The sequence below is a fragment of the Magnusiomyces paraingens genome, assembly GCF_902498895.1.
Source record: "Magnusiomyces paraingens strain CBS 517.90 genome assembly, contig: contig2, whole genome shotgun sequence".
NCBI classification, from domain to species: Eukaryota; Fungi; Ascomycota; class Dipodascomycetes; order Dipodascales; family Dipodascaceae; genus Magnusiomyces; species Magnusiomyces paraingens.
This window is the reverse complement of record NW_022474068.1, coordinates 3,754,200-3,765,875: the sequence shown is the minus strand read 5'-3', so window position 1 is coordinate 3,765,875 and position 11,676 is coordinate 3,754,200. Positions and strand designations below refer to the sequence as shown.

General features: G+C 35.8%; 4 protein-coding genes across 4 annotated transcripts; all 4 read left to right on the top strand.

The window, feature by feature from the left end:
* Positions 1 to 401: 401 nt before the first annotated feature.
* On the top strand, positions 402 to 1,668 carry SAPINGB_P002923 (uncharacterized protein; the record flags this gene model as incomplete). The annotated part of the gene is made up of 2 exons (XM_031997641.1): positions 402 to 419; positions 472 to 1,668. 2 exons carry the CDS (start codon positions 402 to 404, stop codon positions 1,666 to 1,668), a joined length of 1,215 nt encoding a protein of 404 aa, XP_031853532.1.
* Positions 1,669 to 2,366: 698 nt separating this feature from the next.
* On the top strand, positions 2,367 to 3,299 carry SAPINGB_P002922 (uncharacterized protein; the record flags this gene model as incomplete). The annotated part of the gene is made up of 1 exon (XM_031997640.1): positions 2,367 to 3,299. The coding sequence occupies one exon, from the start codon at positions 2,367 to 2,369 to the stop codon at positions 3,297 to 3,299; it is 933 nt and encodes a 310-aa protein (XP_031853531.1).
* Positions 3,300 to 4,980: 1,681 nt separating this feature from the next.
* Positions 4,981 to 6,419, top strand: SAPINGB_P002921 (uncharacterized protein; the record flags this gene model as incomplete). The annotated part of the gene is made up of 3 exons (XM_031997639.1): positions 4,981 to 5,373; positions 5,455 to 6,179; positions 6,251 to 6,419. The coding sequence occupies 3 exons, from the start codon at positions 4,981 to 4,983 to the stop codon at positions 6,417 to 6,419; spliced, it is 1,287 nt and encodes a 428-aa protein (XP_031853530.1).
* A 515-nt stretch (positions 6,420 to 6,934) lies between these two features.
* Positions 6,935 to 8,749, top strand: SAPINGB_P002920 (uncharacterized protein; the record flags this gene model as incomplete). Its single annotated transcript, XM_031997638.1, has 1 exon — positions 6,935 to 8,749. One exon carries the CDS (start codon positions 6,935 to 6,937, stop codon positions 8,747 to 8,749), a length of 1,815 nt encoding a protein of 604 aa, XP_031853529.1.
* Positions 8,750 to 11,676: the final 2,927 nt, after the last annotated feature.

The window sequence follows — 11,676 nt, the reverse complement described above, 5'->3', positions numbered from 1 at the left end:
TCAATTAAAGGCTGTTTGTTTTGTTAGTAAAGGGGGTTCATTGATTAATTGAATTTTAATTGTCTACAAAAATATTTTGTGAAATTGTTATAGTGGTTTTAATATTTTTTGTTTCAATATTTAATTTATCTACGTCATTGATTTATTTATTTATTTATTTATTTTTAATATCACATATTTGTATGTTTGAAGATTTGAAAATTTCGAATCTAAAATCTAAAAATTTCTAATACCATTTCTCATTTTTAAACTAAAATCAGTATTGAAAGATATAATAACTATTTAGCTACCATAATAAATATTTCAGGTTTAGGGTTAAAATTAAATGCCAAAACTAAAATTTTTTTAAATTTTTTTTTTTTTTTTTTTTTTCATCAAATGCAATACCCATAAGATCAAAAATGTCTGAACATCTTAAGGTAAGAATAACCCATTCTCTTAATAGTCTTTCATAGTCTAATCATTTTCTAGATTACAAGAGCAGGAACTAAAAGACGGTTAACCCTGTGTATTCCATCATCTGCTATTTCATCTTCCAACTGCCGTACGGGCCAACAAGTGGCAGCCACAGCACACCAGATTGCACGAACAGCGGTGCAGTTTGGTGTTTCTGAAATCATTGTTTATGATACTGCAAAACCATCAAGAGAAGAAAGTGCACCAGTTGTTGTAGCACAGGAACTTGAAAAACCCAAGAAAATTGTTTTTGGTGAAGACTCAAGCGATGAGCCGCAGCCCAGTACAGAAGACAAGAGCACACCAATCACCAACGACGACGACGCTGAACTTTCTGATCAAGACAAGCTTGTTGGACTGCTTGAATATTTTGTCACTCCCTCATATTTACGGAAAAGCTTGTTTGGTGACCGGACGCACTTTTTCGATTCCATTGCCAAGAAGTTACCCAAGCTTCCAGGTCTTGATCTGCTAAACCATGAAAATAGTCGGTACTTTATTGGACTGAGTGTAAACCGTAAGGTGAGAAAGTCCAAGACACGTACGATTACGAGCAGCAACGGGCGCAAGCGTAAGAGAAAAACCAAGGTGACTGGGTCTGCCGAGGAAAATGATCCGGGACTTACTGGATATGTCAACATTGGCGAGAAAAAGGTACTGAAACTGGCAGGCAAAGTAAAAGTTCCTGTACACTCGATTGTTGTGATTGACAAGGAAACAAAGGCGGTAGTTTCACCAGAGGATGCCTTTGGTAACGACAAAAAGCTGGAGCAATTACAGAAGAAGGGGATTGAGACGAGTGACACACACTGGACTACGGTGGGATTCGGGTATAAGGTCCGCAAAGTAGAGAATTTTGGGCAGGTGTTTACTGAGTGTCCTTATTCTGGAGGTTACCGGTATACAGCTTTTGCACCATGTGCTGAATTTTTGGAGCAGCAGAACAAGGCGACTGGAGCAAACGAGATTGCTTTGATTGAGGAGGAAACCTTTTTGATCAAGGGTATTACAACAACACCTGGAGATGATGTACCAGTGTTGCTTATTACTGGCAAATGGAAGGAATTGGAGCAGGCTGTTTTAGCAGACTCTGTAAATTTTGCTGGTCTAGAGAAGGCTCAGATGTTGTTTGATGGGCGGATCCGGATGGGACGTGGTGCTCGTGTAGAGGATGCGGTGTTGATTGCAATGTCCAAGATTGAAGGCTTGTAGAATAAAAATGGGATGTGACTTATGCATGTTATATATAGATAGAACTTAGATTAAAAGACACAAGTTTTAAGCGGTTATATTGGAGTATAGATAGAGAGAGAAAAGAAAAAGACTTATAGTGGAAAGTTACCCGGTCGAGAGGCAAATGTATTTTAATGTGTGCCGCAGCAACACCCCATTTTTTTTTTTTTTTTTTTTTTTTTTAAGTGATGTCTGCTTGAATGCCTTGTCTGGGCTGCTGCCTTAAAATGTCTGCGTAATTACTTTGTGTGAGGCCTCTCTCTCTCCCTAAAAAAAAAATAAAAAAAAAAAAATTTTATTTTTAAAACCGCCATTCCCGTCTTTTCTTTCTTCTTTCCTTCTTCCCTTTTTTTTTTTTTCTCTTTCCAAACTAGAATTACAACTTTTTAGACTTGCCCTTAGAAAAACTCAACCAGCCAAAAGAGTAAAATTCCTTATAGAATTTTTTCCCTTTCGACAATCTTTTTCATTCCTTTTTTTTTTTTTTTTTCGTCTATTTGAAACTTTCTTCGTCACTCGTTTAAAACGTCACTTATTCGCCTCTTTTTTTTTTTTTTCAACATCATATAAAACATACAATTTCTTAAATTTTTTTATTTTTTTTTTTCAAAACACGAAAAAAGCTACCAGCCAACCAACTAACCACATACATATTTTAATCACATAAATCACCAACAATGAAGTTCTCCACCTCCCTCGCTCTCGCTGCTTTTGCGGGTGCCTCCTCCGTTGCTGCTTTTGGCGATCTCGGCTTTGACATTGGTGTCAAGCGCAACTCTGACGGTAACTGCAAGGAAACCTCTGATTACCTTACTGACTTCAATGACATGAGCTCTCTTACCAACACTGTTCGTGTTTACGCTGTTTCCGACTGCAACACCCTTGCCAACATGGCTTCTGCTCTCACTCAGACTGGTTTCCAGGCTTTCCTTGGTATCTGGCCCAATGACGACGCCCACTTTGCTGCTGAGTTGGCTGCCTTGTCCACCTACCTCCCCACCATCTCTGTTTCCAATGTCCGTGCCTTCACTGTCGGCTCCGAGGCTCTTTACCGTGGTGACCTGAGTGCCAGCGCTCTTGCCGATAAAATCAACTCTGCTAAAAGCTACATTTCCACCCTTAAGGACAAGGACGGCAACTCTTGGTCTTCTGTTCCTGTTGGAACTGTCGATTCTTGGAACGTTCTTGTTGATGGTGGTAATGCTGCTGCTATTCAGGCTGCTGACATTGTCTTGGCCAATGCCTTTTCTTACTGGCAAGGTCAGACCCAGGCTAATGCCTCTTACTCCTTTGTTGACGACATTATGCAGGCTCTCCAGACCATTCAGACTATTAAGGGTTCCACTGATATCCCCTTCTGGGTTGGCGAGACTGGTTGGCCCACTGCTGGTGGCAGCTATGGTGTTTCTGTTCCTTCTGTCGAGAATGCTCAACACTTTTGGAAGTCTGCCATTTGCGCCATTCGTGCTTGGGGTATTAACACTCTTGTCTTTGAGGCCTACGATGAGTCTTGGAAGCCTGATACTTCTGGTATCTCCAATGTCGAGAAGCACTGGGGTGTTCTTAATGACGACGGTAGTGCTAAGTACGACCTTGCTTGCACCTTTTAAGCGATCTTTTAGTATATGAGGTCATTGATTATTAAAAAAAATAAAATAAAATAAAACGGCACCACCGGCTTGGTGACGACAAACAAAACTCATCTTTTATTCAACGACCATTTTTATTATTAATATTTAAAAAAAAAAATAATCTTGCATACACATTTTTTTATTTTAATCTTTCATTTTCATTATACATATTTATTATATATTATTGGCTTTATTATTATTTATTAATTTGATTTAAAAAAAATCTATTGATCATGAAGGCAGTAAGCAGCTATGTTTGTCTGTTTTTTTTATATATAATTATGGTGGTTTGGTAGGAATGAAAAAAAAAAAAAATAGTATTGCGTTGTACCCACCGTTGTTCCAGTTACACAAATAATCACGTGAACATAACTACTAGAAACTTTTTTATTGTTTTTGTTGTTGTTGTTGTCGTCGCTATAACAATCACATTACAACTGGGCTTTGTGGAGTATAATTTGTTTAATCTCGTTACAATCTTCCAAGGATATATCCTGTATATACAAGTAGATCAAATCCATTTTGCAGTTCTTTTCTTACTTATAAGAAAGTTAAAGATTTATATATATATATATATATATATATACGTTGGATTACAAAAGAAAAAGTACTAGCATATAGGGGGTTTAAACTTATTTGCTGAAGCTGAAAACCTCCAAATGTATTCTAGTCAAGTAACAACAAAACATGTTTTTATATATTGTAGTAAATGGATTTAATTGAGTTTTCCTTTGCAAATGAAATTTTAATAAAATTGTGGGGAAATATTGTTTAACTCTAGATCAAATTTGAAAAAAAAAGTTATTTCTTTGATAATTAGGAAATCCTTTATTAATTTATCTTATCATTCAGTTCAAGAGACAATAATACTTTTTTTTTTTTTTTTTTTTTTTGATAATAGAAATATATGAGAACCATTTAGTTTCATATAGATTAGTTTTTTTTTTTTTTTAAGAGTAATGAATTTCCATTGTGACTTTAAAATAAATAAAATAAAATAAATGGTTACAATCGATTGTAGGACTTGATACCAGTTACGTTAGGTGGTTAATTGGTTAGTTTAAATATATCTTGATATATATTCTGATTAACAAAAGAGAAATGTGAATAATTGTTGAAAGGATCTAATAATTTACTATTAAAATATTTCATATATATTTTAAAATGATATTTATGATTTAAAATTCTTGAAAAAAAAAAATGTGTTTAATTGGTTATTTTTATATAATAAAAATTTTTTTTTTCTACAACACATCTCTATTGTTGTGATGGCTACGAGCGGCAGATTAGTCATCAAAATGAGGGTGATATTTTCCAATGGCTTTTGGTGACAAAACAAACATCGCCTGTTTCGACCAAAAAGTAAACAAACAGAGACTTTTTTTTTTTTTTTTTTTGTAAATAATATAAATAATAATAAATCATCAAAAGTAAATAAATAACTAAATAAGTAAATAACTAAATAAGTAAATAAAAAAACAACAATCTTAAAGACCTGGCTGTTTGAATGGAAATGTTCAATCAATTGGGATTTACTGATTTACAACTTTTATTTTTTATTTTTTATTTCATAAAATAAACAAAATTACTTTAATAATAGCTTGACCATTTCAATTAAATTAAATCAAACCAAAAAAAAAAAAAAAGCATCTCTATAATCATGGCTCAAAGAATACACAAGGACCTCGCAAAACTCTTCAAGGCTCCTCCTCCAGATTGCATCCTAGACACTGAAGATGATGACGATGATTCTTCTCTTGCAGACCCTGAACCCTCGATCGGTCTTGCGCTACCTGGCCGCTCAACAGGACTTGGCATGTCATCTCTCAGCACTATTTCATTTTACTTGCTGGGCCCTGAGTCCACTGCATTTTACGGCGGCGCGTGGCGCGTCAAGCTCAAAATCCCATCAGAGTATCCGCGCAAAGCTCCAGCGGCATACTTTGTCACAAAGATCTTTCACCCAAACGTGCAACCAAGCACAGGTGAGGTGTGTGTAGACACACTAAAGCGGGACTGGCGACCGGATGTTGATTTGGCTCAGATTATATTGGTAAGATTATGAGGATTTTTATATTGTCAAAAAAATAACAAATCTAATAGACTAACTAACTAACTAACAAACATTCAATAGACTATACGATGCCTTTTGATTCAACCAAACCCAGAGTCCTCGCTTAATGAAGAAGCTGGGAAACTCATGCTGGACGACTATGCGGCATTTGAACGAATGGCTCGTGTCATGACTAAGGTGCACTCAATCCCACGCGCAGATATTTTAAAAAAGTTCAATTTGGACGACTCACCCTTAGTCGAAGAGCCCATGAAAAAAATTGAAGCACCAAATAGTACTACTACAACTACAACTACAACTACAACTGCATCCACCGTTAAACCTGACATGCTACCGGTCAAAGAAGACATTGAAATGGTTGACGGAAAGGGTTTCCAGGACTCTATTATCATTACAAACAACAACAAGGAAAATGGGGGTGCAGGCACCACCAACTCTGGGCTTTCTTCTCCACTCATATTGTCTGCAACATGTTCAACTGGCCAGGACTTGCAAATGATTCAAACTCAAAGCTCGGCCCAAACCTCAAGTGTTTTGCTTCCACGCGACGAAAGAGACACAAACAACATTACAAACAATTCTGGCATTAACTCTTCATCGCCATTATTCCCTGCTAGCAAAGAAAGTTCGTTCAATGGACTATGTACCTCGCTCACCCCTCCCTCATCATCATCATCATCATCTTCCAATAGTCTCACAAAGGCCCCACCATCGCCGTTATCTCCAACTATGGGCCCGGCACCTGCATACTCGCCGACCGCGGGGACTAGTCCTACTACGGTTTCGTCATCGCTGCAGCACCTTCCGCCACAGCAGCCACAATCCGATTCTGCATCAAATCTATTACCAAATCCAGCAGTAGTAGTAGTAGTATCACAAACTTTACAGCTACCGCAAGTGCACCAACAACTTCAGCCGCAGTCGGCTTCTTCACCGTCGTCGTCGTCGCCGTCGTCGCCGTCAACGTCGCCAAGTTCCGTGGCGAAACCATCAAGCCACAGTTTTCCGTGCCTGTTACCCTGTAATGCATCTTCATCTGGGTCCATTATTAAGAAGAAGAGAAAACTGAGAACACATGTATCTAAGATTAAAATCGGTTTAAAACGATTGTGATTAAAAGAAAAGAAGAGAAAATAGTATTAAAAAAAAACTGGATTTTTAAAGTCATTGAGAAGAAGAAGAAGAATTGAATTTATTATTTGCATTGTATTTAAAATTTTCAAAATGAATCTCGTACAACCGGAACATGGTCACTAATTTAAAGGCTTCGTTCCGATCAAAGAAGTTTTTTGATATTCCAAAGTTGTTGTTAAGTCGGATATCCGTCAAGACTCATCAGATGGCGTCATTTTGTACCAACAACAATAAAAAAAAATCCATTTTGACTTATAGTTTCCAGGAAATGATCAAATTTAATAAAGAATGATGAAATATGCAATTGAGAAAAAAAAAACATATATATATATATATATAAAATGATCCTCGTATCCTTTTTTAAAGACATATCTTATCTCAATTCCTTAACATCTTCGATATAACCATGACTGATCCTACTAACTCCACCAAAAAACCAAACTTTGTTGTCATTGTGGCCGATGATCTGGGCTTCTCAGACTTAGGCGCCTTTGGAGGTGAAATCAATACCCCCAACCTTGATAAACTCGCTTTTAACGGTCTACGTTTAAACCAGTTTTATGCAGCTGCCGCTTGCTCGCCCACACGTTCTATGCTGCTCTCCGGCACCGACAACCATATTGCCGGTGTCGGCGCCATGTTTGAGTTTGTACGGCGCACCCCTGGCTTTCGAGAAAAGCCTGGCTACGAGGGTTACCTCAACAATAAGGTAGCCCCATTCCCAGAACTTCTTTCTGAACGTGGCGGGTACCATACCTTCATCTCAGGCAAGTGGCACCTGGGACTTATTCCAGAAGCATTCCCTGCTAAAAGAGGGTTCCAGAAAAGTTTTGCACTACTTCCTGGTGCCGCTAACCATTACGGCTGGGAACCACAGCTCGAGTTTGGAAACAAAACAGTCGACGAAGTTGTTCCCGACTTGTTACAGGCCACTGCACCTGTGCTCCATGCCGAGGGTGAAAACTATTATACAAAGCGATTACCAGAAGACTTTTATTCTTCTGATTTTTACGCAGGTAAGTTTCTCGAGTACCTCAATGAGCATGTTGAAAAAAAGAAGAAAGAAAATAGTGATCAGCCATTTTTTGGGTTCCTTACATTTACTGCCCCACACTGGCCACTCCAAGCCCCACGACATTTGATTGAAAAATACAAGGGTGTTTACGACGAGGGTCCTGCTGCTTTAAGATTAAAGCGCCTTGCACGTCAAAAAGAACTTGGTATTATTCCTCAAGAAGTTGAACCACACCCTGTGGTTCCACTTGGCACTTCGGACTGGGAGGATCTTGACGATCTTCAGCGCAAAAAGTCTGCCCGTGCCATGGAAACTTTTGCAGCAATGGTCGAGCGACTTGACTGGAATGTTGGCAAAGTTGTTGAGAGCTTGGAAAAGTCTGGAGAACTCGATAATACTTACATTATCTTTCTTTCAGATAATGGTGCCGAGGGCGCTGATCTCGAGGCAAAGACTATCATCACCGGTAGTTTGTCTGAACACATTGAAAAGTACTACAACAACTCTTTAGAAAATATTGGTAACGGCGACTCGTACGTGTGGTACGGCACCCGTTGGGCTCAAGCTGCAACTGCTCCATCTAAGCTTTTTAAAATGTTTTCATCTGAAGGTGGTATCCACGTCCCTATCATCATTTCACACCCTGGACTTAGTCCCGAGCACAAGGGTTCTATAAACAGCACATTCTCCACCGTCATGGATATTGCCCCGACTCTTCTTGAACTTGCAGGTGTTGCACAGCCAGACACCAAGAATTATAAGGGCCGTGAGATTGCGCCAATTCGCGGCAAGTCATGGGTCAAATTTCTTCAGAACCCATCTGCAGTCAATTCTATTTATGACAAAGATGAGACTGTTGGCTGGGAGTTGTTTGGACAAGCAGCTGTGCGCAAGGGTGACTGGAAGATTACCTTTATTGGAAATCCTGTTGAAGAAAATAGCTGGAAGTTGTTTAACATTCGTGAGGACCCTGGTGAGGTTCATGATTTGTCTAGCAAGTACCCAGAAAAATTTGACGAGCTGCTGGAAGGCTGGGAAGATTACAAAAAGAATTATAATGTTCTGGGACTTAAGACTGAATGGGCAAGCTTGCCTGTAAATGAGATTGATGATGATACCTTGTGGATGAAGTATGAGCGATTGACTGCTTTTAAAGTCAAGCGAGCGATCGAAGCAGAAGCTGCTCGTGTGTCGGTCAAAGCCTAGGCAGATTTAGTTTAATTGGTTAAAAATTTTGAGATTTAAGTGAATGAAAAAAAAAAAAAAGACTATGCAGTAAATTAGAATTCCCTGTATAAATCAAAAAGATGTGAATATAAGATGTGCAATTTGTGTGCCAATGAAACGTACCTATATATATGAAATTGATTGAAGTTGAATTACCAATGAAAGTTTAAATGCTTTACTTCCTTTTGGCAATTAAGATTGAGATTTCTTATAATAAAATTTATTGATTTTTTTATTTTTTTTTACTTATAACTAAAAAAAATTAAACCGTCTTTTATTTATCAATTGCTATAATCATAGTAATAAACTACTTTATATAATAATTTATGATATTCAACATTAAAAAAACAAAAATAAAAATAAAAATCATTAGGTGTGCTGCTGGTGTCTTATTTGACACGGCTTTTGCTTGTCACAATCTACTGGCTTATAAGGAAAATATTCTTGAGAAATATTTTCAATAAATCCAACTTTTTGAGGAAAAATTACACAACTTTTACCTTCACTGTTTGAATCAAAGTAATCAAAATCAAGCAACAAAGGGAAACGAGTGTCATCATTATTTGTAAAAATTTTACAAGGCCTCAAAATTATAGAGTGTGTTTCGGATATGAAAAGTTCATTTTCCTTAAGACTTATGCCATAAATAGGTGAAATATTTTCACGTATTTTTTTCTTTGAGGAATTAAAACCAGAGTATGATAAAAATACCTTTTTTAAGACTTGAGATTCACCCCAGGGGCCTATCATCTTTTGAAATGTTAAATTTGGAAGCCATCCAAATAAACTTTTTAGTAATAAGTTTTTTGAATCTTTCACACAAGTATCAATGTTGTGAACTTGATAATATAAAGTATTCAAATTTTTCAGTTTGGATATATTTCTGAAAAGCACTTCTTGCAAATACATTATGACAAACACATGGTATTGACGATGAGGGTTATTTAGATCCATAAACTCTGGAAAAAATGAAACTGGATCGCTGTATAATTTAGCCAAGTAATCAAGAACATCATCATCATTGATTAATATCAAACACTTTATTTTTTCTTTTAAAGCTTCAAAAGAAAGAAGTGGTAACTTTCTCAAAGATTTATAAATAACTTTGGCGTCGGTCAAAACATCTATATTTTCGACAGTATATGTCTCGCTAACTAGCCAGTTATCTGTCAAATCTAAAAACAATTTGTTTAAGTTAACTAACGACGGAATAAACATTATGAAATTGCCAAAATAGTTTTCATTGTTAACGTTAATCAAAAAATGAAGAGTAGAGATATTAATAGCACTATTCTCAATAAACGAAAATTTTTCATTTAAACCTCCACAATTGTTTTTTAAGTCAAGTAATTTAATTCTCGGAAAGTGATACTTTTCAAGAAAACCAGAATGAGATACTGGAAGACGCAATCCGGTTATTTGTGGGATTACAATTGAATCATTACTTTGGCTAGAGACCACAAGAGGTAATAAACCTTTAAATGATCCATGAATTTCTATACAGCAAGATTGTATATTAGATGATAACTTTGAAATTCCATGAACAAGCAAATCTTGGATATTTGTTGGAAATTTTTTTGAAAAATATATTTCAACATCATTAAGTGTTGAAGATTTTGATGCAATGGTTAAAAGAGGTATAATACTTTGTAAAATCATAGGGGGTCTTTTGTGTGAAAAAAATTTTAACTTTTGCAAACATGGAAATAATGTATTTGATGTATCAGTAATAGGATATATTACATCTCCTGAAAATATAATCCGGGTGACAGTATTGAAATTGAATGGTGGATAAAGATTTAAAAGCATACTTTCAAACATAACTTTACCAATTTCAAATACTAAGAAATTTTGAAAGCCAGGATTGTTTTGTGCAAACTCATTTATAGTTTTAAAACTAACTTGGTTTAATTGAATCTGCTTTTTTATATTAAACTTTGTAGTTGCGTTTGAAAACAATTGTCTAAGAGAAGGATAGTATTTTGATTTTAAGAAACCAATATTCAAAATGTCACTTTCCACATGACTATACATTATTATCTTCAATGTAACAACTTTGTTGTTTAAAAACCATGAGAATTTTTCTGGATTAGTAAGAACTTTGAACGGAACATATAGTTTCGCTGATATGTCTATTGCCTGTTTTTTGACAGTTGTTTGGAAAACAAGGTCTGACACTGTTGTTATACAATCACAATAAGCCATGGGTCTATATATTTCCATTAGGTTAGAGCTTGTATGGCTCACAGTTTTTCGTTCTGAAGCGGTAAGATATTTGGAAACTTCCAGGTGAATTTCAAAAGGAAGAAATTCGAAGGTTGACATTTTTTTTAATACTTTATAGAAGGATATGTGAGAAAAAGTGTATATAAGAAAAAGTGTCGAGCTAGTGGGGGAAAAAAACTTAATGAATAATGGTGGCAATAGTGTGTGGTTTTATATTATATTAAGCTAACAATTTTTATTTTACCCCTTGGTCCTGTGAGATGCCTCATTTCAAGATATATTGATAATTTTAGCACTGAACCACACAACTCCTGCCCTTTTAATGTGTTCATTAATTTAAATTAAATTTAAATGATAAAAATTAATGAATATAATTGATATGATGTTTAAATTAAAGCAAAATATTGAATGCCAGGTATTATTTATATTGTTTCCATATATTGACCAGAAATCTTCTAAGCAATAATGCTTGGAGCTTTCATAATTATTATTAATTGTAAATTACATAATCTTAAGGTTCGAACCACTTTGATTAATCGATTTGGGTAATCTTTAGAAATCAGTTTATCGCAATTATAAAAAAAAAAAAAAAAAAAAAGCACAATAGACCATTTATTTGTTGGAAGGTTTTTATTAAAAGATATTATTTGTATACTAACAAAATTTCATAGTTTCATGAA